The sequence below is a fragment of the Scyliorhinus canicula genome, chromosome 2 (genome assembly GCF_902713615.1).
Source record: "Scyliorhinus canicula chromosome 2, sScyCan1.1, whole genome shotgun sequence".
In the NCBI taxonomy this organism is placed as follows: domain Eukaryota; kingdom Metazoa; phylum Chordata; class Chondrichthyes; order Carcharhiniformes; family Scyliorhinidae; genus Scyliorhinus; species Scyliorhinus canicula.
Genome location: NC_052147.1, coordinates 266,484,073 through 266,510,923, shown reverse-complemented (window position 1 = coordinate 266,510,923; position 26,851 = coordinate 266,484,073). Strand labels below are relative to the sequence as shown.

At 44.2% G+C, this 26,851-nt stretch overlaps 1 protein-coding gene across 7 annotated transcripts in view; it reads left to right on the top strand.

Moving 5' to 3' along the window:
- ptpn4a (protein tyrosine phosphatase non-receptor type 4a) overlaps positions 1-26,851 on the top strand; it is a 428,771-nt gene that overhangs the window by 364,160 nt on the left and 37,760 nt on the right. For 6 of the 7 annotated variants that reach the window (XM_038790048.1, XM_038790047.1, XM_038790049.1 and 3 more), the window contains 2 exons: positions 13,754-13,844; positions 22,127-22,188. In XM_038790048.1, coding sequence (XP_038645976.1) covers positions 13,754-13,844; positions 22,127-22,188 — 153 coding nt within the window. Of the gene's footprint in view, positions 1-13,753; positions 13,845-22,126; positions 22,189-23,064; positions 24,062-26,851 lie in introns of those variants that run through there. The other variant, XM_038790052.1, reaches the window with a different exon arrangement.

Here is a 26,851-nt window from a genome sequence, read left to right as displayed (position 1 = left end):
CCGCACCACATTCCCACTCTTATCTCTCACTCCAGCAATTTCCCTAGCCGCATCCCGCTTGCGGAGCTGATGAGCCAGCATCCTACTCTCCTTTTCACCATGTTCATACACTGCCCCTTGTGCATTCCTCCACTGTGCCTCCGCCTTTCTAGTGGTCAACAAATCAAATTTAGCCTGTAGGCTGCGCCTCTCCCCCAACAATCCCTCCTCTGGTGTCTCCGCGTACTCCTATCTACCTCCAGGATCTTCCCCACCAGCCTATCCCTCTCACTCCTCTCCCTGTATGCCCGGATGGATATCAGCTCCCCACGAATCACTGCCTTCAGGGCTTCCCAGATCATCCCCACACGGACCTCCCCCGTATCATTCACCTCGAGGTACCCCTCAATACTTGCCCGGACCCTCCTGTACACCTGCTCCGCCAACAGCCCCACATCCAACCGCCACAACGGGCGCTGGTCCCGCACCTCCCCCATCTCCAACTCCATCCAATGCGGAGTGTGGTCGGAGATTGCAATGGCCGAATATTCGGCCTCCTCCACTCTCGGAATCAGTCCTCTAATCACCACGAAGAAGTCTATCCGAGAATAAACCCTATGTACATGGGAGAAGAAAGAGTACTCCCGAGCCCTCGGCCTCACAAACCTCCATGGGTCCACCCCTCCTATCTGGTCCATAAACCCCCTCAGCACCTTGGCCGCCACCGCCGGCCTCCTACCCGTCCTTGAACTGGACCGATCCAGTGAAGGATCCAACACCGTATTGAAGTCCCCCCCCCCCATAATCGGACCTCCCGCCTCTAGATCCGGGACACGTCCCAGCATAAGCCTCATAAAGCCCGCATCATCCCAATTTGGGGCATACACACTAACAAGTACCACCTTCTCTCCCTGTAGCCTGCCCCTTACCATAACAAACCTACCCCCCTTATCCGCCACCACCTCAGATGCCTCAAACGACACAACTTTCCCCACCAGAATCGCCACTCCCCGGTTCTTCACATCCAACCCGGAGTGGAAAACCTGCCCCACCCACCCCTTCCTCAGACGGACCTGGTCCACCACCTTCAGGTGGGTCTCCTGAAGCATTGCCACATCTGCCTTTAGCCCCCTCAGATGAGCAAGTACCCCAGACCGCTTCACCGGCCCATTCAGTCCTCTCTCATTCCAGGTGACCAACCGGATCAGAGGGCATCCCGCCCCCCCTCCCCCGTCGACTAGCCATAGCCCGTCGACTGCCCGCCCCAGGCCAGCACCCCCCGCCCGACCCAGTCCCCACGGCGACAACACCTCACCTCTGTTCCCCCGGCCCACACCAGCTCCTTCCTGACCCTGCCAGCAGCAACCCGGTGATTCCCCTTTTCCCCCCCTCCCTCCCCCCCAGGCTAGGAACCCTCCTAGCCACGACCCGTCCTCCATTGTACTTCCGTGGGTCAGCTAACTTCTGCTGTCCCCGGAAACTCCCGCTAAAAACCCGACCCCTCCCAAAGTGGGATCGTTCCCCCATCCTGTCACTCCTCAAGGCACCGCTCCAGCGCGGGGAGGAACCAGTTAAGGCCCCCCCCCGGTCATCATCTCCACCCCCGCAACGCGGGAAACCAGAGGAAAGCCCGCGCTTTCGCACTGCCCCACCACACCCTTCTGACGCAGCTCCCAAATACCAGCCCCACTCCATACCCCCAACCCTATACAGAATACAACAAACTCCCCAACCTCCCCTGTAAAAAATACAAAACTCAAACAATGCCCCTCAACAAAAAACAGAACAACACCCCAAAACCATATCAAAATTACAAAAGTACAGAAAAAACACAGCAACAGCAGAAACCAGCAATAAAGCATTACAACCGACACCCCAACCCCTAGTTCGAGTCCAGCTTCTCTGTCTGCACAAAGGTCCACGCCTCCTCCGGGGAATCAAAATAATAGTGCCGCTCCAAATAAGTTGCCCACAAGCGCGCAGGCTGCAACATTCCAAACTTTATTTTCTTATAGAGCACCTCCTTCGTCCGTTTAAACCCGGACCGCCGCTTAGCCACCTCCGCACTCCAGTCCTGGTAGATCCGTACTACCCCATTCTCCCAATTGCTGCTCTTCACCCTCTTGGCCCAGCGCAGCACACACTCCCGATCACTGAACCGGTGGAACCTCACCAGCACTGCACGTGGGGGTTCATTCTCCTTAGGCCTCCTGGCCAGTACTCTGTGGGCTCCCTCCAGCTCCAGGGGCAGATGGAAAGATCCTGCCCCCACTAGTTCAGCATCATGGCCACGTAGGTTGTCAGATCCGACCCCTCCAGCCCCTCCACAAGGCCCATGATCCTCAGATTCTCCCGCCTCATGCGGAGATCAAGCTCCTCGAAGCGGTCTTGCCACTTCTTATGGAGTGCCTCATGCCCCTCCACCTTACTCACGAGGACCATAGCCGCCGCCTCTCGTTCAGCGGCCTGCTCCTGCAATGCCTGGATGGCAGCACCCTGGGTCGTCTGAATCTCCGAAAGCTTTTTATTCGTTTCCTGCAGAGAGCTCAGCGCCTCAGCCTTAAAATCTGCAAAACAGCGCAGGAGAGCAGCTTGCTGCTCCTGCGCCCACAGCCTCCACTCCTCTGGCGCTCCGCCGGCCGCCATTTTGGAATCCTTCCCCCGTTTTTTCTGGGGAGCTGCTGCCGTTTTTTCCCGCTTTCCTCTCCGAGTTCGAGGCATTAAATGTGGAGAAAGTTGATCACCACACCTTCTCCCACCGGGAGACGTCGAAAACATTACGTTTTGGGCTCTAAAAAGAGCCGAAAAGTCCGTTTGAATCGGGAGCTCCCAAATGTGTGGCTTCCTACGTCATCGCCGCCACCGGAAGCCCGCATATTCCCATTCCTGAATGCTCTGTGATACTCCATGCTGCTGCATGCATAGTGTATTTCAAGTCATAAACTCTGTCAGTGGCAAAATAATGGCAAGGTACCTGGGTGTTCTTGGCTTAAAAGATCTAAAGGCAAGAAAATAGGTGAACAAAGGAACCATTATTTGGGGCTGTCATTATTTCAGCTCACTTACATCAGTGGCTGAAGACATGGTTATGTAGTGCCGAATAATTTCATTTTACTGTAACAAAGCACCCAATTAGTTATTTTTTTGAACTGTGATAACTATGTAGACACATTTAACATCCATTATGAAGTAGCAACATCCCACCAAAGCATTGAAGTGAACAACTTATTATGGTGGCATTGGCTGAGAAAGAAATACCATAACGTGGGGGTTATTTAAGGAGCACTTGCTGCGAGTGCTGGATAGTTTTGTCCCACTGAGACGAGGAAGGAATGGTAAGGTGAAGGAGCCTTGGATGACAAGAGCTTCTAGTCAAGAGGAAGAAGGAAGCTTACAAAAGGTTGAGGAAGCAATGATCTGACTCTGCTCTCGAGGGTTACAAGGTAGCCTGGAAGGAACTCAAAAATGCACTGAGGAGAGCTAGACGGGGGCATGAAAAAGCCCTGGCGGGAAGGATTAGGGAAAACCCCAAGGCGTTCGACGCTTATGTGAGAAATAAGAGGATGATCAGAGTGAGAGTAGGGCCAATCAGGGATAGTGGAATGAACTTGTGTTTAGAGTCTGAGGAGATGGGGGAGGCGCTAAATGAATATTTTGCTTCAGTATTCACCAGAAAGAGGGACCTTGTTGCTCATGCGAACAGTGTGAACCAGGTTAATAGATTATTATAGAATTTATCATAGAATTTACACTGCAGAAGGAGGCCATTCAACCCATCTAGTCTGCACCGGCTCTTGGAAAGAGCACCCTACCCAAGGTCAACACCTCCACCCTATCCCCATAACCCAGTAACCCCACCCAACACTAAGGGCAATTTTGGACACTAAGGTCAATTTATCATGGCCAATCCACCTAACCTGCACATCTTTGGGTTGTGGGAGGAAACCGGAGCACCCGGAAGAAACCCACGCACACACTGGGAGGATGTGCAGACTCCGCACAGTCAGTGACCCAAGCCGGAATCGAACCTGGGACCCTGGAGCTGTGAAGCCATTATGCAATCCACAATGCTACCGTGCTGCCCACTCAAGTAGACTTGAACAGGTTGATATTAAGAAAGAGGGTGTGCTGGAAATTTTGAAAAGCATCAGGATAGTTAAGTCCCCTGGGCCTGATGGGATATACCCAAGGTTACTACGGGAAGTGAGAGAGGAGAGTGCTGCGCTTTTGGTGATGATCTTTGCGTCCTCAGTCTCCACTGGAGTAGTACCAGATGATTGGAGGGAGGCGAAGATTGTTCCCCTATTCAAGAAAGGGAATAGGGAAATCCCTGGGAATTACAAACCCATCAGTCTTACGTTTGTGGTGAGCAAAATATTGGAAAGGATTCTGAGAGATAGGATTTATGATTATTTAGAAAAACATAGTTTGATTAAAGATAGTCAGCATGGCTTTGTGAGGGGCAGGTCATGCCTCACAAGCCTCATTGAATTCTTTGAGGATGTGATGCGACACATTGATGAAGGTCGACCAGTGGATGTGGTGTATATGGATTTCAGTAAGGCATTTGATAAGGTTCCCCACAGTAGGCTCATTCAGAAAGTTGGGGAGCATGGGATACAGGGAAACTTGGCTGTCTGGATACAGAATTGGCTGGCCGAAAGAAGACAGCGAGTGGTAGTGGATGCAAAGTATTCCGCCTGGAGGTGACCAGTGGTGTCCCGCAAGGATCTGTTCTGGGACCTCTGCTCTTTGTGGTTTTTATAAATGACTTGGATGAGGAAGTGGAAGAGTGGGTTAGTAAGTTTGTCGATGACACTAAGTTTGGGGGGAGTTGTAGATAGTGTTGAGGGTTGTTGCAGGTTACAGCAGGACATTGACAGAATGCAGAGCTGGGCTGAGAAGTGGCAGAGGAATTCAACCTTGATGAATGTGAAGTGATTCATTTTGGAAGGTTGAATTTGAATGCTGATTACAGGGTTAAAGGCAGGATTCTTGGAAGTATGGAGGAACAGAGGGATCTTGGGGTCCATGCAAGTAGGTCCCTCAAAGTTACCACCCAGGTTGATAGGGTTGTTAAGAAGGCGTATGGTGTGTTGGCTTTCATTAACAGGGGGATTGAGTTTAAGAGCCACGAGGTATTGCTGCCGCTTTATAAAACTTTTGGAATATTGTATCCAGTTCTGGTCACCTCATTATAGGAAGGATGTGGATGCTTTGGAGAGGGTACAGAGGAGATTTACCAGGATGCTGCCTAGACTGGAGGGCATGTCTTATAAAGAAAAGTTGAGGGAGCTAGGGCTTTTCTCACTGGAGCGAAGAAAGCAGAGAGGTGACTTGATAGAGGTGTACAAGGTAATGAGAGGCATGGATAGAGTGGATAGCCAGAGACTTTTCCCCAGGGTGGAAATGGCTGTCACGAGGGGACATATCTTTAAGGTGATTGGAGGAAGGTATAAGGGAGATGTCAGAGAGTGGTGGGTGCGTGGAATGCACTGCCAGCAGAGGTTGTGGAGTCTGTCATTAGGGACATTTGAGCGACTCTTAGACAGGCACATGGACAGCAGTAAATTGAAGGGGTGTAGGTTAGGTTGATGATTAGGATAAATGGCCGGCACAACATAGTGGACTGAAGGGCATGTACTGTACTGTACTGTTCTATGTCTCGATGTTCTAATTCTCCTCTTCAAATTGTACTGTGGGCTCTTTTAACATTCATCTGAACAGACAGACAGGACAGTAAAGTCTCATCCAGAGGTGTTCTCGCCTTGGAAATGCCGCACTTCAAATTGTCTGGAAGGGGATGGCACAATGGAAATGTGGAGCATGTTCAAGGAACAGCTACTGCGTGTCCTTGATAAGTATGTACCTGTTAGGCAGGGAGGAAGTGGTCGAGCGAGGGAACCATGGGTTACTAAAGCAGTTGAAACACTTGTCAAGAGGAAGAAGGAGGTTTATGTAAAGATGAGACGTGATGGTTCAGTTAGGGCGCTTGAGAGTTACAAGTTAGCTAGGAAGGCTCTGAAGAGAGAGCTAAGAAGAGCCAGGCGAGGACATGAGAAGTCTTTGGCAGATCAAGGATAACCCTAAAGCTTTCTATAGATATGTCAGGAATAAAAGAATGACTAAGGTAAGAATAGGGCCAGTCAAGGACAGTAGTGGGAAGTTGTGCGCGGAGTCCGAGGAGATGGGAGAGGTGCTAAATGAGTATTTCTCGTCTGTATCACACAGGATAAAGACAAAGTTGTCGAGGATAATACTGAGATACAGGCTACTAGACTAGAAGGGCTTGAGGTTCATAAGGAGGAGGTGTTAGCGATTCTGGAAAGTGTGAAAATAGATTGGTCCCCTGGGCCGGATGGGATTTATCCTAGGATTCTCTGGGAAGCTAGGGAGGAGATTGCTGAGCCTTTGGCTTTGATCTTTATGTCGTCATTGTCTACAGGAATAGTGCCAGAAGACTGGAGGATAGCAAATGTTGTCCCCTTGTTCAAGAAGGGGAGTAGAGATAACCCCGGTAACTATAGACCAGTGAGCATTACTTCTGTTGTGGGAAAAGTGTTGGAAAGGTTTATAAGAGATAGAACATAATAAGGACATAAGAACTAGGAGCAGGAGTAGGCCATCTGGCCCCTCGAGCCTGCTCCGCCATTCAATTAGATCATGGCTGATCTTTTGTGGACTCAGCTCCACTTTCCGGCCCGAACACCATAACCCTTCATTCCTTTATTCTTCAAAAAACTATCTATCTTTACCTTAAAAACATGTAATGAAGGAGCCTCAACTGCTTCACTGGGCAAGGAATTCCATAGATTCACAACCCTTTGGGTGAAGAAGTTCCTCCTAAACCCAGTCCTAAATCTACTTCCCCTTATTTTGAGGCTATGTCCTCTAGTTCTGCTGTCACCCGCCAGTGGAAACAACCTGCCCGCATCTATCCTATCTATTCCCTTCATAATTTTAAATGTTTCTATAAGATCCCCCCTCATCCTTCTAAATTCCAACGAGTACAGTCCCAGTCTACTCAACCTCTCCTCATAATCCAACCCCTTCAGCTCTGGGATTAACCTAGTGAATCTCCTCTGCACACCCTCCAGCGCCAGTACGTCCTTTCTCAAGTAAGGAGACCAAAACTGAACACAATACTCCAGGTGTGGCCTCACTAACACCTTATACAATTGCAACATAACCTCCCTAGTCTTAAACTCCATCCCTCTAGCAATGAAGGACAAAATTCCATTTGCCTTCTTAATCGCCTGTTGCACTTGTAAACCAACCTTCTGTGACTCATGCACTAGCACACCCAAGTCTCTCTGAACAGCGGCATGTTTTAATATTTTATCATTTAAATAATAATCCCTTTTGCTGTTATTCCTACCAAAATGGATAACCTCACATTTGTCAACATTGTATTCCATCTGCCAGACCCTAGCCCATTCACTTAACCTATCCAAATCACTCTGCAGACTTCCAGTATCCTCTGCACTTTTCGCTTTACCACTCACCTTAGTGTCATCTGCAAACTTGGACACATTGCCCTTGGTCCCCAACTCCAAATCATCTATGTAAATTGTGAACAATTGTGGGCCCAACACGGATCCCTGAGGGACACCACTAGCTACTGATTGCCAACCAGAGAAACACCCATTTATCCCAACTCTTTGCTTTCTATTAATTAACCAATCCTCTATCCATGCTACTACTTTACCCTTAATGCCATGCATCTTTATCTTATGCAGCAACCTTTTGTGTGGCACCTTGTCAAAGGCTTTCTGGAAATCCAGATATACCACATCCATCGGCTCCCCGTTATCTACTGCACTGGTAATGTCCTCAAAAAAATCCACTAAATTAGTTAGGCATGACCTGCCCTTTACGAACCCATGCTGCGTCTGCCCAATGGGACAATTTCTATCCAGATGCCTCGCAATTTCTTCCTTGATGATAGATTCCAGCATCTTCCCTACTACCAAAGTTAAGCTCACTGGCCTATAATTTCCTGCTTTCTGCCTACCTCCTTTTTTTAAACAGTGGCGTCACGTTTGCTAATTTCCAATCCCCCGGGACCACCCCAGAGTCTAGTGAATTTCGGTAAATTATCACTAGTGCACCTGCAATTTCCCTATCCATCTCTTTTAGCACTCTGGGATGCATTCCATCAGGGCCAGGAGACTTGTCTACCTTTAGCCCCATTAGCTTGCCCATCACTCCCTCCTTAGTGATAACAATCCTCTCAAGGTCCTCACCTGTCATAGCCTCATTTCTATCAGTCGCTGGCATGTTATTTGTGTCTTCCACTGTGAAGACCGACCCAAAAAACCTGTTCAGTTCCTCAGCCATTTCCTCATTTCCCATTATTAAAACTCCCTTCTCATCCTCTAAAGGACCAATATTTACCTTAGCCACTCTTTTTTGTCTTATATATTTGTAAAAACTTTTACTGTCTGTTTTTATATTCTGAGCAAGTTTACTCTCATACTCTATCTTACTCTTCTTTATAGCTTTTTTAGTAGCTTTCCGTTGCCCCTTAAAGATTTCCCAGTCCTCTAATCTCCCAGCAATCTTTGCCACTTTATATGCTTTTTCCTTCAATTTGATACTCTCCCTTATTTCCTTAGATATCAACGGTCGATTTTCCCTCTTTCTTCCGTCCTTCCTTTTTGTTGGTATAAACCTTTGCTGAGCACTGTGAAAAATCGCTTGGAAGGTTCTCCACTGTTCCTCAACTGTTCCACCATAAAGTCTTAGCTCCCAGTCTACCTTAGCTAGTTCTTCTCTCATCCCCTTGTAATCTCCTTTGTTTAAACACAAAACACTAGTATTTGATTTTACTTTCTCACCGTCCATCTGTATTTTAAATTCCACCATATTGTGATCGCTCCTTCCCAGAGGATCCCTAACTATGAGATCATGAATCAATCCTGTCTCATTACACAGGACAAGATCTAGGACCGCTTGTTCCCTCGTAGGTTCCATTACATACTGTTCTAGGAAACTATCGCGGATACATTCTATAAACTCCTCCTCAAGGTTGCCTTGACCGACCTGGTTAAACCAATCGACATGTAGATTAAAATCCCCCATGATAACTGCTGTGCCATTTCTACATGCATCAGTTATTTCTTTGTTTATTGCCTGCCTCACCATATCGTTACTATTTGGTGGCCGATAGACTACTCCTATCAGTGACTTTTTCGCCTTACTATTCCTGATTTCCACCCAAATGGATTCAACCTTATCCTCCATAGCATCGATGTCATCCCTTACTATTGCCCGGATGTCATCCTTAAATAACAGAGCAACACCACCTCCCTTACCATCCACTCTGTCCTTCCGAATAGTTTGATACCCTCGGATATTTAACTCCCAGTCGTGACCCTCCTTTAACTATGTTTCAGTAATGGCCACTAAATCATAGTCATTTACGATGATTTGTGCCATCAACTCATTTACTTTATTCCGAATACTATGAGCATTCAGGTAAAGTACACTTATGTTGGTTTTTTTACCTCTGTTTTGAATCTTAACATCTCCAGTTTTATTCCTTTTGTTATTACTGGGCCTATTCACTGAGCTCCCCTCAGTCACTGTACCTTGTACTGTCGCCCTTTTAGATTTTTGACTATGTCTTCTCTGCCTTGCACTTTTCCCCTTACTTCCTTTTGCTTCTGTCCCTGTTTTACTACCTTCCAACGTCCGGCATCGGTTCCCATCCCCCTGCCACATTAGTTTAAACCCTCCCCAACAGCTCTAGAAAACACCCCCCCTAGGACATCGGTTCCAGTCCTGCCCAGGTGCAGACCGTCCGGTTTGTACTGGTCCCACCTCCCCCAGAACCGGTCCCAATGCCCCAGGAATTTGAATCCTTCCCTCTTGCACCATCTCTCAAGCCACGCATTCATCCTATCTATCCTGACATTCCTACTCTGACTAGCTCGTGGCACTGGTGGCAATCCTGAGATTACTACCTTTGAGGTCCTACTTTTTAGTTTAACTCCTAACTCCCTGAATTCCGCTTGTAGGACCTCATCCCGTTTTTTACCTATATCGTTGGTGCCTATGTGCACCACGACAGCTGTCTGTTCACCCCCCCCCCCCCCCCCCCCCCCCCCCCCCCCCCCCCCCCCCCCCCCCCCCCCCCCCAGAATGTCCTGCAGCCGCTCCGAGACATCCTTGACCCTTGCACCAGGGAGGCAACATACCATTCTGGAGTCTCGATTGCGTCCACAGAACAGCCTGTCTATTCCCCTTACGATCGAGTCCCCTATCACTATAGCCCTGCCATTTTTCTTCCTGCCCTGCTGTGCAGCAGAGCCAGCCACGGTGCCATGAACCTGGCTGCTGCTGCCTTTCCCTGGTGAGCCATCTCCCTCAACAGTATCCAAAGCGGTATATCTGTTTTGCAGGGAGATGACCGCAGGGGACACTTGTACTGCCTTCCTACTCTTTTTCTTTTAAAATTTAGATTACCCAATTATTTTTTCCAATTAAGGGGCAATTTAGCGTGGCCAATCCACCTACTCTGCACATTTTTGGGTTGTGGGGGCGAAACCCACGCAGACACGGGGAGAATGTGCAAACTCCACACGGACAGTGACCCAGAGCCGGGATCGAATCTGGGACCTCAGCGCCGTGAGGCGGTTGTGCTAACCACTAGGCCACCGTGCTGCCCCCTGCCTTCCTATTCTTGCTCTTTCTTTTGGTCACCCATTTTCTATCTCCCTCAGTAACCTTCACCTGCGGTGTGACCAACTCGCTAAACGTGCTATCTACGACCTCCTCAGCATCGCGGATGCTCCAAAGTGAGTCCATCCGCAGCTCCAGAGCCGTCAAGCGGTCTAACAAGAGCTGCAACTGAACACACTTCTTGCACGTGAAGGAGCCAGGGACAGTGGACGTGTCCCTTAGCTCCCACATCGCACACGAGGAGCATGACACGGGTCTGGGATCTCCTGCCATGTCTTAAACCCTTGGTAAACTTAAACAACGAGAATTTCAAAATAAAAATAAATAAATTAGACAATGAAAAGAAAAAGACAGACTACTTACCAGTCACTAACCAGGGTTAAAAAGCACCTCCTCACACTCTGCACCGAATTACCTCACTGCACCAAATTACCAAGTTTCAATCCCCACTCTGGATGAGTCTCACTCCAGATGTGTATCCTGGAAAAGGGCTATCTTACTGTGTGCGCTATCTGTCTGTCTTTTATACAGACCTCAGCTAACCGATGACTCAAAAAATACCTTAACTTCAAAGAGAAGAATACAATGTGCCCCTAAACAGGCCTCAGGTGATTGACAGATAACTGCCTCTCAGCAATTAGGGTGGGGGCAGCTTCAACCAATCAGACACTAAGCTCCACACTGCACTTTTAACTGAAAAACAGCAGAATTAGATTTTCCACTTACCTTTGCTGATTTGCCTCTCTGCACCAAATTACCAAGTTTCAATCCCCACTCTGGATGAGTCTCACTCTGGATGTGTCTCCTGGAAAAGTGCTAGATAGGATGTATAAACATCTGGACAGAAATAATTTGATTAGAGATAGTCAACATGGTATTGTGAAGGGTAGGTCGTGCCTCACAAACCTCATTGAGTTCTTCGAGAAGGTGACCAAACAAGTGGATGAGGGTAAAGCAGTTGATGTGTATATGGATTTCAGTAAAGCATTTGATAAGGTTCCCCACGGTAGGCTATTGCAGAAAATACAGAGGTATGGGATTCAGGGTGATTTAGCAGTTTGGATCAGAAATTGGCTAGCTGATAGAAGACAAAGGGTGGTGGTTGATGGGAAATGTTCTGACTGGTGTCCAGTTACTAGTGGTGTACCACAAGGATCTGTTTTGGGGCCGCTGCTGATTGTCATTTTTATAAATGACCTGGAGGAGGGCGTAGAAGGATGGGTGAGTAAATTTGCAGATGACACTAAAGTCGGTGGAGTTGTGGACAGTGCAGAAGGATGTTACAAGTTACAGAGGGACATAGATAAGCTGCAGAGCTGGGCTGACAGGTGGCAAATGGAGTTTAATGCAGAAAAGTGTGAGGTGATTTGTTTTGGAAGGAATAACAGGAAGACAGAGTACTGGGCTAATGGTCAGATTCTTGGTAGTGTGGACGAGCAGAGAGATCTCGGTGTCCATGTCCATAGATCCCTGAAAGCTGCCACCCAGGTTGAGAGGGTTGTTAAGAAGGCGTACATGAGGTCATGTTGCAGTTGTACAAAACTCTGGTGCGGCCGCATTTGGAGTATTGCTTGCGGTTCTGGTTGCCACATTATAGTAAGGATGTGGAAGCATTGGAAAGGGTACAGAGGAAATTTACAAGGATGTTGCCTGGTATGGAGGGAAGATATTATGAGGAAAGGCTAAAGGACTTGCGGCTGTTTTCGTTAGAGAGAAGAAGGTTAAGAGGTGACTTAATTGAGGCATACAAGATGATCAGAGGATTAGATAGTGTGGACAGTGATAGCCTTTTTCCTCGGATGGTGATGTCCAGCACGAGGGGACATGGCTTTAAATTGAGGGGAGATAGATATAGGACAGACGTCAGAGGTAGATTCTTTACTCAGAGAGTAGTAAGGGCGTGGAATGCCCTGCCTGCAACAGTAGTGGACTCGCCAACACTAAACGCATTCAAATGGTCATTGGATAGGCATATGGACGATAAGGGAATAGTGTAGAGGGACTTTAGAAGGGTTTCACAGGACGGCGCAACATCGAGAGCCGAAGGGCCTGTACTGCGCTGTTCTCTGGTGCATGGAAAAGAGGAACCTATTAAAAAATATATTTGAAATTATATGTACTGAACATTATTTAACTGAAGTGTTGCGTTGATCTAATTGATAGGAATGTCTTAAATGTTCACCAAAGCTCTTGGATACTAAATGAGAGTCCAAGTAAATATTGCATTTTTGAAACAATCCAGATGAGTATGTGCTGTCATGTGAGTGTCCCTTTTAGAAAGGTTTGGTCTCTTATCATGTGACTTGTAGCATGGCTTCGGTGATGGCATTTTGTGGGTGAAGCTGGGCTGTAGCTGTCAAGTGAAAGCGGATATTTGGGGGGGGGGGGTTAGGTTTTTGTTTGCTTGTTTTGGACTGCAGATGGAAAGAGAAGTGTTTCTCTGTTTTTCTCTGTTTTCATTTTTAAAAGCTGTTCCATTGAAAAGTACATTGGGTGTGGCAAACTGCCTTGGTAATTTTAAAGATAGAGTTGTTTTCCGGAAGGAGTTTGGAACTGCTGGTTGAAACTGGATCAGAATCTCAGGGAAAGGACCAGTCCCATTCAAGTGAGAATACAGTGGGCCACATCCTTGAAAGGGGTTTTGGTTTATTGGATTTTGCGACTGAATTGGAACAGCTAAAATGGGGTTTATTAAGTGTTATATACATAGATTACTGTAAGTGTTGTGTTGTCTTTGTTTGTAATTGATAAAAAAATTCATTCATATATATGTTAACTACATTCTTAGAATAAACCTTGTTTTGGTTAAAGCGCCAAGGAAGTCTGATGAATCACATCTGAAGCGAAGGCTTTTGTGCTCACCCTAGCCAAATTCAACATAAAGGTTATCGGTCAGGTGAACTCCATAATGCACTTTGGAGTTTCTACACCCTGGCCCTTAACAATACAACAAGCTACTTGTAAAATTAGTTAGAAACTCCATTATTGTTGAATCAGAATAGCAGAAGATGAACTGAATGGATCTTGATGAGCCATTTGATTCTTATGTCACATTTGTTCATGATTAAACTTTTTTTTCTCCTCTTAGCAATTGTATAGAAAAAAGCCTGGTATGACAATGTCATGTGCCAAGTTACCTCTCAACATTTCCAAAAACAGATATAGAGACATCTCACCTTGTAAGTATAGTTTGCTTTAATTTTCATTTTGTGCCATCAGTTCATCTGAGGAATTTATAATCTGCAAGATCTTATAACAGAGAGCCCTTTCTGTTTGGGGATTGTGTCACGATCTGTGTTTATTTTGTAATCTCCAAAGAAAACAAAGAACTTCTGTTCTGACCCATGTCTGTTAGCCTCTTCGAAAACCTTGCAGAATGTTTGATCCCAACACTATTTACGCAAGGGAAACTCATTCTTCTAAGTACAAGTGCTTCTTAGAAAATGTGGTGTACTTACTGTTCTATTGAGCAAAGCTACAGTACACCATTTATAATGTGAAATGGTATTACATTTGGACGAACAGTGCTGTTTTTCAGTATTTTGTTCTGGTTTTGAGTTTGTATTTCGTAGGGTACTGATTCCTGACCAGATCCCCAAGTTCTGTTACAGTCATGAAGAGACCTCCAAATTCAATAAATCACAATTGCTGCAGCGCAGAAGGAAGGCGTTCAGACCTTTGTGTGTGCAGCAGCTCTCAGCAATTCACTTAGTGCCATTCTTCTGTCAACTCCCCGTAACTCAACACATTCTTCCTTTTCAGGTAGCAGTCCAATTTGATTTTGAACACTTTGCTTGAACATGCCTTCCAGACCTTAACCACTCACAGCCATGGAAAAGAATTCTCTCTTTTTGTTTTTTGCTTGTTTTGCAAGTTACTTTAAATCTCTGTCCCCTCATTTTCAATCCTTTCACGAGTGGGAACAGTTTCTCCCCATCTGTTCAGTCCAGAACCTTCTTTAATTTGAACAGTTCTATCAAGTCTCCTCTTGACCTTTTCTCCAAGGAAAACAGTCCTAACCTCTCCCATCTATCTTCAAAACTGAAATTTCTCATTCCTTGAACGATTCTTGTAAATCTTTTCTGCAATGCCTCCATATCCTTACTAAAGTGTGATGCCCAGAACTGGGCGCAATACTCCAGCTGAGAACGAATTACAATTTCAGCATAACCCCTTTGCTCTTGTACTCTTATCTGCCTATTAATAAAGCACCCATGTCTGTTAGCCTCTTCGAAAACCTTGCAGAATGTTTGATCCCAACACTATTTACGCAAGGGAAACTCATTCTTCTAAGTACAAGTGCTTCTTAGAAAATGTGGTGTACTTACTGTTCTATTGAGCAAAGCTACAGTACACCATTTATAATGTGAAATGGTATTACATTTGGACGAACAGTGCTGTTTTTCAGTATTTTGTTCTGGTTTTGAGTTTGTATTTCGTAGGGTACTGATTCCTGACCAGATCCCCAAGTTCTGTTACAGTCATGAAGAGACCTCCAAATTCAATAAATCACAATTGCTGCAGCGCAGAAGGAAGGCGTTCAGACCTTTGTGTGTGCAGCAGCTCTCAGCAATTCACTTAGTGCCATTCTTCTGTCAACTCCCCGTAACTCAACACATTCTTCCTTTTCAGGTAGCAGTCCAATTTGATTTTGAACACTTTGCTTGAACATGCCTTCCAGACCTTAACCACTCACAGCCATGGAAAAGAATTCTCTCTTTTTGTTTTTTGCTTGTTTTGCAAGTTACTTTAAATCTCTGTCCCCTCATTTTCAATCCTTTCACGAGTGGGAACAGTTTCTCCCCATCTGTTCAGTCCAGAACCTTCTTTAATTTGAACAGTTCTATCAAGTCTCCTCTTGACCTTTTCTCCAAGGAAAACAGTCCTAACCTCTCCCATCTATCTTCAAAACTGAAATTTCTCATTCCTTGAACGATTCTTGTAAATCTTTTCTGCAATGCCTCCATATCCTTACTAAAGTGTGATGCCCAGAACTGGGCGCAATACTCCAGCTGAGAACGAATTACAATTTCAGCATAACCCCTTTGCTCTTGTACTCTTATCTGCCTATTAATAAAGCATACTGTATGCTTCATTAACCACGCTCTCAATCTGTCCTGATTTATTTGCCTATTCATCCAGGGTGCTCTGTTCATTTCACCCACCTTCCCCCACTTCCATTTAGAATTCTGCTTTTTATTTTATATTTTCTTTTCATGTCCTCCCTATCAAAATCAATATTTTCACACTTTGCCACATTGAACTGCATCTTCCACCTGTCCATCCACAAACTTGCCTATTTCCTTTTTGAATTTCTATGCTCTACTCCTGACAGTTCACAATGCTTCTGTTTTGTTCCATCCACAAATGTTGAAATTATGCGCTGTACACCAAGGTCTAGTCATTACTGGTTAGAAAAGCAAGGACCCCAATATTGACTGTTGGGGAACTGCACCACAAGCCTTCATCCAGCCCAAAAAACATGTATTACCGTTGTTCGCTGGTTTTCTTTTCCCTCAGCTAATTTCATATCCATGTTGCTACTGCCTCTTTTATTTCATGAGCTGTAAGTTTGTTCATATGTCTATTGTGCGGCAGTGTATCAAATGCCTTTTGGAAGTTCATGTGCACCACATCAACAGAATTGTCCTTTATCAACCCTCTTCAAATTAGTTAAACATGATCTTCCTAAGAAATTTGTATAAACTTTCCTTAATTAACCCACATTTGCCTATGTAACTATTAATTTTGTACCAAAATATTATTTTTCAAGTTTCCCCACCAACCGAAGTTAAACTCACTGGCCTGCCGTGGGATTTGCACCTTTTTTTGAACACGGGTGTAATGTCTGTAATACTTGAATCCCCTGGTACCATCTTTGATTCCAAGGAAGTCTGAAAAATAATGGCCAATGCCGCTGCAATCTCAAATTTCACTTCCCTCATTATCCTGGATGCATCTTTCTTGGTGCTGGTGCCTTCTCAACTTTAAGTACAAGCATCCAATTTTAAACCCTTCTAGTGTCTGAATTACCTTTCCTTTTACCATGTGTGTATAAAAGACTTGGAGATTCCCTTTGATATTGGCTGCCTATTTGTTTTCAAACTCCTTTGGGCGGCACGGTAGCACAGTGGGTACCACTGTTGCTTCACAGCTCCAGGGTCCTAGATTCGGTTCCCGGCTTGGGTCACTGTCTCTGCAGAGTCTGTATGTTCTCCCTGTGTCTGCGTGGGTTTCCTCCGGGTGCTCCAGTTTCCTCCCACATGTCCCAAAAGATGTGCTGTTAGGTAATTTGGACATTCTAAATTCTCCCTCCGTGTACCCAAACAGATGCCAAAATATGACAACTAGGGGCTTTTCATAGTAACTTCATTGCAGTGTTAATGTAAGCCTACTTGTGACAATAAAGATTATTATTGTTATTTGCTTCTCTCAGTTGCTTTTTCACCTCGCTCTGAGCCATTTATATTCAGTCTGGTTCTCTATTGTATTTTCTACCTGACATCTGTCATAAGCACCAACTTTCTCTTTCGGGGAAACATACCTTGACTGCCCAAGCTCTGTCTTCCTTAAAGGTAGCCCATTGTCAGCTACTGTTGATCTGCCAACTTCACTTTATTCATCCCAGATCCATTTTTACCCTAATGAAAAGTTGACTTTCCCCCAGTTAATTCTTCTCACTCTGATCTATTTTTTGCCTTTTTCCATAGTCAGACTAAACATTATGATGCAAGGATCACTGTCCTATTGATACTTGAGCTACTTGGCCCATCTCAATCCCAAGAATCAGGTCTAGCACTGCTTCCTTTCTCTTTAAGAAGTCTTACAACACCAGGTTAAAGTCCAACGTGTTTGTTTCAAACACTAGCTTTTGGAGCACTGCCCCTTCCTCACCTGAGGAAGGAGCAGTGCTCTGAAAGCTAGTGTTTGAAACAAACATGTTGGACTTTAACCTGGTGTTGTAAGACTTCTTACTGTGCTCACCCCAGTCCAACACCGGCATCTCCATATCCTTTCTCTTTGAACTGGAAACAATACTGCTGTAGAAAATTTTCTTCAATACACTGGCAACTTCTGCCCCTCTCTTCCCTTTATAATAATCTTTATTAGTGTCACAGGTATGCTTACATGAACACTGCAATGAAGTTACTGTGAAAATTCCCTAGTCGCCACATTCCGGTGCCTGATCGGGTACACAGAGGGCGAATTCAGAATGTCTAATTCACCTAACAAGTATGTCTTTCAGGACTTGTGGGAGGAAACTGGAAGACCCGGAGGAAACCCACACAGATAAGGGGAGAATGTCCAGACTCCGCACAGACAGTGACCCACGCCGGGAATCCAACCTGGGTCGCTGGCGCTGTGAGGCAACAGTGCTTGCTACTGTGCCGCCCAATCTACATTTGAATAGTTAAAGTGCCCCATTATAACTAACTATCATTTTTGCGTCTCTGTAATTTACATCCTTCCCACTAGTTAGCCTTTTGTCTACCCCGAGCATTAAGATTGCACCATTTTTGTTCCCAGGCTGTGCCAAAAAGATTCTGTCTGTGATCCATCTGGGACACCCTCTTTCTCTAGTATTGGCATGCACTCCTTAATCAATCTGCCAACTCTCCCCCTTTCTCTTCCTTTTCTAATTTTCTTGAATGCCTTGCATGGGGATGGAGCAGGGTGCTTGGGTAGGGTGCCCATTTCAGATGGTCGGTGCAGACTCAATGGGCCGAATGGCCACCTGCACCATAGGGATCCTATGATTCAGAAAGGAATTAGATTTTTATCTGAAAAGGAAGAATGTGCAGGGTAATGGGGTGTAGGTGGGAAAAGGGCTGGTGCAGACATGATGGCTGAACGGCTTCCTCTAGCGCTGTAACAATTATGAGACTCCCAATTTTCCCAGTGCCAACAGTGTACATCAGCTTCACTAGGCTGATAACTGTTAGAGACCCTCTTAACCCTGGTCTCTCCAGCAGCCCAAAGCTGGGAATCTTCTACCTGCTGAAGCTCTGAACTCAACAGAGCAACCACTGCACATCACAGCTGCTGTTCTCTCAGCAGCATGGGGCTAATGGCAGCACTCCAGCTGCATGAAGCTGACCCACTTTGTCTCCTCTTGACAGGGTGTTGTTCACTACCTCACCCCGCTCGCCCACCCCGTCAAACTTATAAAAACACACACCAAAGATTCTCTAACATTCACCTTATTTTAGAAAAATGATACTCTTTCTTGTGATGATTTATCATTCTATAATTCTTAGAATGTATAGCACAGAGGTCGCCCATTTGACAAGTTTACACCAGTATTTATGCTCCATGTGAGCTTCCTCCAACTATACGTCATCTAACTCTTGTCAGCCTATCCTCCTTTTCCATTCGCCCTGATGACTTATCACCTTTGTCTTAAATGCATCTATGCTATTTGCCTCAGCTACTCTGTGCTAACCACTTGTATTGGATTTTGTTTTCCCCAACAAGTGATAATATCGTCTGTGCGTGAAACCTTTCAAATACATTCATCATCTTGAAATATCTCTATTATGCCACCCCTCTTTTCTCTTAAAGAGCCTCAGCCTGTTCAGTCTTTCCCAATAGTTATAACCTCAAGGTTCTGGTATCATCCTTGAAAATCTTTTTTCAACCGTCGCCATTGCCTCCATTAGTTTTTTTAAATAATATGAAGATCAGAATTGTGCACAGTATTGTTCAGTGTGAACTAAACATTATTCTATACGATTGTGACACAACAGCTATGCTTTTCAATTATGTTCCTCTAGAAATTAACCCTAATGCTTTGTATGAATATTTTATTGCTGTGTTTACCTGGGTTGCTACTTCTAGTGAGTTTTGAATCTGTGCCCCAAAATTCATTTGCTCTCCTCTTCCATTTACATTTATACTCCATGGAATATAGGCCCCCTTGTCCTTAAAAATCCACTACCTTGCTCTTATCTGTGTTAAAATTGATCTGGCATTCGCATGCCCATTTTGCAAGTTTATTATCATCTCCTGGTTTGTCAGAGTATTCCTCCAATTATAAGCATACATTGGAACAAAAACATTAACATAAATACTGTTTGGAAATAAAAATCCCTGTTGCAAAATATCTAAAGTATTCTACAATCAAATGGTAGAACAAAATAAGTAGCAGGAATCCTATCGTTGATCAAAATAATTTGGTTTAAGCTGTAAAATGAAGAATGAATAAAGTGAAAATTAATAAAAATGAAAGTTTTAGTAAGTATTTATATGCCTTATCCAGGAGTAGAGAGTATGCAATAAGCATAATGGAAAGAAAATGTTGAAAAATTATTCTGAAACTGTACATGATAAATTGTCTTTTTGCTGGTGAAGTTGTATTTTGACTTTTTAACATTGCATTGTCGTTTCAGTATGTGAAGTTTCATATATAAAATAAGAACAGACTATGCTTGCAAAACCCAGATTTGACTGTCTCTGTGGAGAGAAAGAGTTAACATTTTGAGTCCAATATGACACTTTAAATGTATATATTATGCATATATAGTTGTTTGCTAGCTATCACAGGTCTATGGTGTTGCTAAACCTGCCTATTTGTACCTCCATAACATAGCTTGAGAGCAACTCCCAAACCGAGGCTACGCCACCTCAGCTAATCTACTGTGGAACCCCTTAACCATGCCTTTATTACCTCGAGACTTGCCTATTCCAAAGCACTCTGACCAGGTTCCCACATTCCGTCATTCGTTAAGGTTGCACTCATCCAAAACTGGCCATATGGCCTAACACCAAATTCTGTTCATCCATCACTTGTATGCTTGTTGACCTACATTTGCTCCCAGTTAAGCATTACCTCAGTTTAACAATTTTTATTCTTTTTTTCAAATTGCTCCATGGCCTTGTCCTTCCCTATCTGTAATCTACAATTCTACAGCTCTCCAAGCTGACTATGCTTATCTAAGTCTGGCTCTTGACCAACCCAGATTTCCAATGCTTCAGCTGACTGGGGTCAATGCTCTGGAATTTCCTCTCTAAATCTCTCCTCCTCTACTACTTTCCTCCATTTAAGATACTCCTTAAAGCTTGCCTCTTTGACCAAACCTTTAGTCATCTAATATCTCTATGTGCCTCCATGTCAAGATGGTCAGAACTAGGAGTGAGATATGTTGTTTAGATTTGGAATGCACTACCTGGGAGAATGGTGAAGGTGGATTCCATAGGAGGTTTCAAAATTGAACTGGATACATATTTGAAAGAGATTAATTTAGAGGCCGGGGAGATTGGGCTGGAGAATGGGACTAGCTGGGTAGTTTTTTTTTAAACCCGTGCAGACACGATGGGCCAAATCCTCTGCTGTAAGTAACGAATAACAAATGGTTGGACCTGATTTGAATGACACGTGGCTGCTGTATGTCAGAATTTGCTCGACAGCACTCCTGTGAAGCGCCTTGAGGTATTTTGCATTAATCTACATGAATACTACATAAATTTAAGTTTCTTTTACAGCATTTGGTGATTTTTGTTTCTCTCTTTGCATCCTTCACTCTTTCTCCCTCCCTTCCCACCCAAAAATGCTTATATTCTAAATGTGAAAACTTACTAATGTTTCCTCAACTTGTACATTCCTCACACAAATGTGGATGTGGTTGCTGCAGGCAAGGCTGGCGTTAGTTGCCCATTTGAATCAAAGTAGAATATGCTGGAAATACTCTGGCCTGGGAGTATCAACAGCGGCATTGTTTCAGGTCATTGACCTTTCATCAGAACTGGAGATCATCAACCTGAAAAGTTGTTTCTCTCTGAACAGATACTGCCAGGCCTGTTTCAGCATTTTCAATTTCTATTTCAGATATCCAGCACCCACAGTACTTTGTTTTTGTATTAATGCCTGCTATTTAAGACCTAATATTTTATTTCCTAACTATTGCTTCATACGGTCATTTAAGCTCTTAGATTTAACACATCTTAATGCTCCTATTATTCAGTCTTGTCCGAAACGTGCATAATTTATTTTGCTGGTCCTTCCCAGATTTTCTCAATTCATTCAGTATTTCGCTATTGATCTTTTTATTGTATAGGAACATTATTCAGTCCCACAATCATCATTTTGCTGTTCCTGTCCAATATTCAAATCTGTTTACAGTAGTGAAATTTATTGCAATGTGATTTGAAAGAATAATCAGTGCAATGCTTTGTTGTGGTCATCTTAGTCTGTAAAATATTGTGCATCTTTACATTGTGAGTCAATATACTTTGAGCATATTGTCTGTTCAAAGTCAAGAATTGCAAATGCAGCAACCAAAATACTGTAATTTTGCCCATGTGTGATTGTATCATGTAGTTTTATCATGACATCGTAATTATTGTCATGTGAATCTCCACTGGCCTGGGATAATAAACATTTGGTATTTACTAATCTCAATGTTGGATTCAATGCAAGTGTTCCCATTACGTCAACTTACTAACATCTCTGTTTCTCTTGCAGATGATGCAACGCGGGTTATTCTAAAGGGTACAGCTGACTACATCAATGCAAATTATATAAATGTGAGTAGCACATTGTGCACTTGTCTACCATATGGCATTCAGACCTGATCAGTATGTTGTAATTGTCCACTTTAGTGAATGAATCATATAAAAACTTGCAACAGTATGGAGTTCTGTCTTATTGGTTTGAAGCTCTGAAGAAGAGTCATGTGACTTAACTCTGCTTCTCATTCTACATGCTGCCAGACCCTGATGGGTCTTTCCAGCATTTCTGTTTTTATACCATTTTTGAAGTTCACGCACAGTAGCACAGTGGTCAGCACAATTGTTTCACAGCGTCAGTGTCCCAATTTCGATTCCGGCTTGGGTCACTGTCTGTGCGGAGTCTGCACGTTCTCCTCGTGTCTCCGTGGGTTTCCTCCGGGTGCTCCGGTTTCCTCCCACAAGTCCCGAAAGATGTGCTGTTAGGTAATTTGGACATTCTGAATTCTCCCTCAGTGTACCCGAACAGGCGCCATTCAACAGTGTACCTGGAGTGTGGCGACTTGGGGATTTTCATAGTAAATTCATTGCAGTGTTAATGTATGCCTACATCTGACAATGAATACATTATTATTAGATATTAGATTAAATGTAATAGATTTTGGACAAGAACAGGAGGAGTCTTTCTTTTATATCAATTGTTAAGAGGGTATGGAATGCACCGTTGCACTTGGTGATTGATGCAGAGAGCACCCACATCAGCATTTCAGAATAAATTGGATGGCGAGTTAAAGGAAAGGGGAATAAATGAACATGAAAATGGGTGTGCACATGGAATTAGGACTTGTTAATCTGGTGGATAAGCACCAACATAAACTGTTTGGACTGAACAGCCTGTTTCTGCATTGTAGTTTCTGTGTAATACTGTTAACTTTAAACTCCTTCTTTATTTAGTTTAGCTTCCTCATGATTTGGCTTCTTGGAATACAATGCAAGTTTGTATTACACAACCAGTTTCTCCCAGCGATTGGAGTAGTATCCATCAGTGCAATGTTTGATCATTGTATGCCTCCAGTCTGCTGAGCAATGAGAGTTCCGCTGCCATCTCTGCCAAATATTGATTGAAGGCAACAACTATTTAATATTGGATTGGAACATAGATAATTGTGTTGACTGTGCAACTTTAACAACAAAACAGAAGAAAATGTTTAACTTGTTGACTTTAATTTTAGATGTCACATTTCCTTGTGCTGAGAAACTCATCCATATTTCATTCATGCACGATGCAAACTTTAAAGTTAAATATGCATACACTGCAGAGGAATTTTCAAAGTCAGTCGCAACCCTCAGATGGGTCATGGGGAGGTGTGGAGTGGGTCTGGTACGATCGGGCACTCGGTTACTGCGGCGGTCCCAATTGCAGGAGGAGCGCACTTCTTTTACTTTGAGAATGTGGGCAAATTGCAAATGTCCAGCTCCGGTGGAGTACCAACTCCGGCAGAGATCGTAAGTCAGCAATGTGGGGTGGTCAGCGGGTTGGAGAGAGAAACTTCAATGTCCATGGCCCATGGTTCAACTCCAGTTTGTGTGGAGACATCAGAATGTTGGCTAGCGTCCGGGATGCCCCCAGTTCGGTGTGAGACTCGGCCCCAGGTTTTTGGGGGGGTTAGTGGGCACCAGGTTTTATTTTTGGGTGGGGGCTGTATTTCGGAAAGTCCTGGGCCGCATCTTCTCGAGCATTAAACTTGTGTCACGACTCAAAATTGCTATCTTGAAGAAATTTACCAATTTTGCCTTTTGACGTGAATTATAATGAAATTGCATTCTGGAAAAATAATGGATTTTTGAAGCTAGAATGCAATAGCAGCTGAAATAATGCTCTTTACTATTGGTTATGTTGTGATCTCTTGGACCGACTTGTACAAAATAAAATACTTATTGTGTCATGTGAGAGTGCCTTTAAGAAGTGGATGTTTAAGAAATGTACCTTTAAGAAATTAAGCTGATCATATTACTGAAGTAATGTCACGGGGGGGAGCTGAGCTCACTTCTGCTTTTTGGGAGTTTTAGTTTCAGTTTGAAGAAAGCTTGGGTGTGGCAGTGAGCTGCATTGCTGGTGATCTCTGCCATGAAGGACTATCTCTTAATCTTTTGGTGAAATCAGAATTGTAAAAAGGTCTCAGTATTGAATATGAATCTAATGTGCTCCTGTTTGAAGGATTTGTTGAGTCTTTTGGATGTGTAAAGGAACAGTTTGCAGGATTGGGTAGTGTTGTATTATTTTTGGGGTTATCTTTGAAGTAAGGGGTGTTAAGAGATCCAATGTTTATTTAAAAGGTTAATTTGAGTTCATGGAATAAACATTATTTTGTTTTAAAAACCACGTGTCCATAATTGTAATACTACACCTGGGAAACGAGCCATGTGCTTCAAAAGCAACAATCCATTAATGGTGGGGGTTGGTTGAACTCCATGATACATTTTGGGGTTCTGGAAACACCTCTCCATAACAATTGCAAACAAAATAAAAGAGAATGGCGGCAGCTGCCACCTTTTAAATGAAAACAAATTAGACTGTGTGAGGTATTCCAGAAAGATGTGGCAACAGCGAGCAGGGCACGTGCTCTGCACGCATACTTGATGTTAAGTGCCCTCCAAGTATGTGCTTTTGCCGCCAAATCACGGAGCAGTTTGGCTTCCATTTTCCAGCTGCTGGCAAGCAAGACAAGTGTACTGTGAAGATGAATGGTTTTCTTAAAAGTTAGAGACGACCAGAGACTCGAGACAGTTTACCTATTGGACAGGATCTCCCAACAGGATATGCTCGACAGCTGTGCAGGGGAGTCCAGGGCAGGACAGAGCAGTGATAGTGTCCGTTCTGCACACAGCTCAGAGCCCCTGGTTAACAGCCTTCAAAGAAGAAACTTAATTTGGGAGCAAAGCTGTATACATATGATTTCTTGGGGTATTGTCCTTCATGAGACTACATGTGCAAGGTTGAATTTTCGTTTTCATAGAGATGAAGACGGCACAAAGGAACTGGCTGAAGTTTGCACCTGATATGCACATTGTCCTCCCCTCCTTTGCACCTGATTTAAGTGAGATTGTGAGACCCAAGCAGGCTCCCCTTTCACATTATAGTTAAGCAAACATAGCGCTCCTCGCGCCGGCCGGCAGGCGTGAGCCGCAATCAATTTTGTATCAGTCTTTACTGTAGAGAATACTACAAGCATCCCAGAAATAGTAAAAAAATACAGGGAGGAATTAAATACAGTCACATTAATTTTAAACAAACTAATGGCGTTAAAGGCTGAGAAAGTCCCCATGATGATTTACACCCCAGGATCTTGAAGTAGCCACAGAAATCGAGAATACATTGGTAGTCATTTTCCAAAAATCCTTGGATTCTGGAACTGTGCCAAAGGATTGGAAACCTGCCAATGTAATACACTTGTTCAAAAACTATAGGGCATTTAATCTAACTTTGGTTATTGGAAAAATATTAGAATAGATTATTTTGGAGGGAATAACAGTCATAATCTGATCAAGCATTTCTGACAAATTTACTAGTGTTCTTTGAGGAGGTATCAGCCACAGTAGATAAGAGGAGAACCATGGAGGCAGTGGCATAGTGGTATTATCGCCGGACTAATAATCCAGAGACCCAGAGTCATGCTCTGGGGACCCAGGGTTCAAATCCTGCCATGGCAGATGGTTAAATCTGAATTCAATAAAAATTTGGAATGAAAAGTCTAAAAGATGACTGAAACTTTTATTGATCGTCATAAAACCCATCTAGTTCACTAATGTCCTTTCGGGAAGGAAATCTGTCGTCCTTACCTGATCTGGCCTACATGTGACTCCAGATCGACAGCAATGTGGTTGACTCTTAAATGCCCTTAGGGATGGGTAATCAATGCTGGCCCAGCCAGCGACACCACATCCCATTAACAAATTTAAAGAAAGTCGATGTTCTATAATTGGATTTTGAAAAAGCATTTTTTTGTCATATAAATTTAGAGTACCCAATTCATTTCTTTTCTCTAATTAAGGGGCAATTTAGTGTGGCCAATCCACCTAGCCTGCACATCTTTGGGTTGTGGGGGCGAAACCCACGCAGACATTGGGAGAATGTGCAAACTCCATATGGACAGTGCCCCAGAGCCTGGATCGAACCTGGGACCTCGGAGCATTGAGGCAACTGGGCTAACCCACTGCGCCACCGTGCTGCCCTGAAAAAGCATTTGATAATGTGCTACACAAATAGCTACTACACAAGATGGTGTAAAAATCAGGTGTTGGAGGTAATGTTCTGGCATGGATAGAGGATTTGCTAACTAACAGGAAGCAGCAAGGAGGTGGCACGGTGGTTAGCACTGCTGCCTCACGGCGCCAAGGACCCTGGTTCAATCCCGGTCCCGCATTGCTGTCCATGTTTGCACATTCTCTCGTGTCTGCGTGGGTCTCACCCCACAACCCAAATAGGTGCAGGGTAGATGGATTGGCCATGCACAATTTCCCCTTAATTGGGGAAAAAAGAATTGGACACTTTAATAAAAAATTAAATAGAACAAGGGACTTTGGGGTCCTTGTTCATGAAACCCAGAAAACCAGCATACAGGTACAGAATGTAATAGGGAAGGCAAATAGAATGCTGGCTTTTAATTTAACGGGGTTGGAGTATAAAAGTAGAGGTGTTGCTGCAAAGTACTAGTGAGAACACATTTGGAACACTGTACAG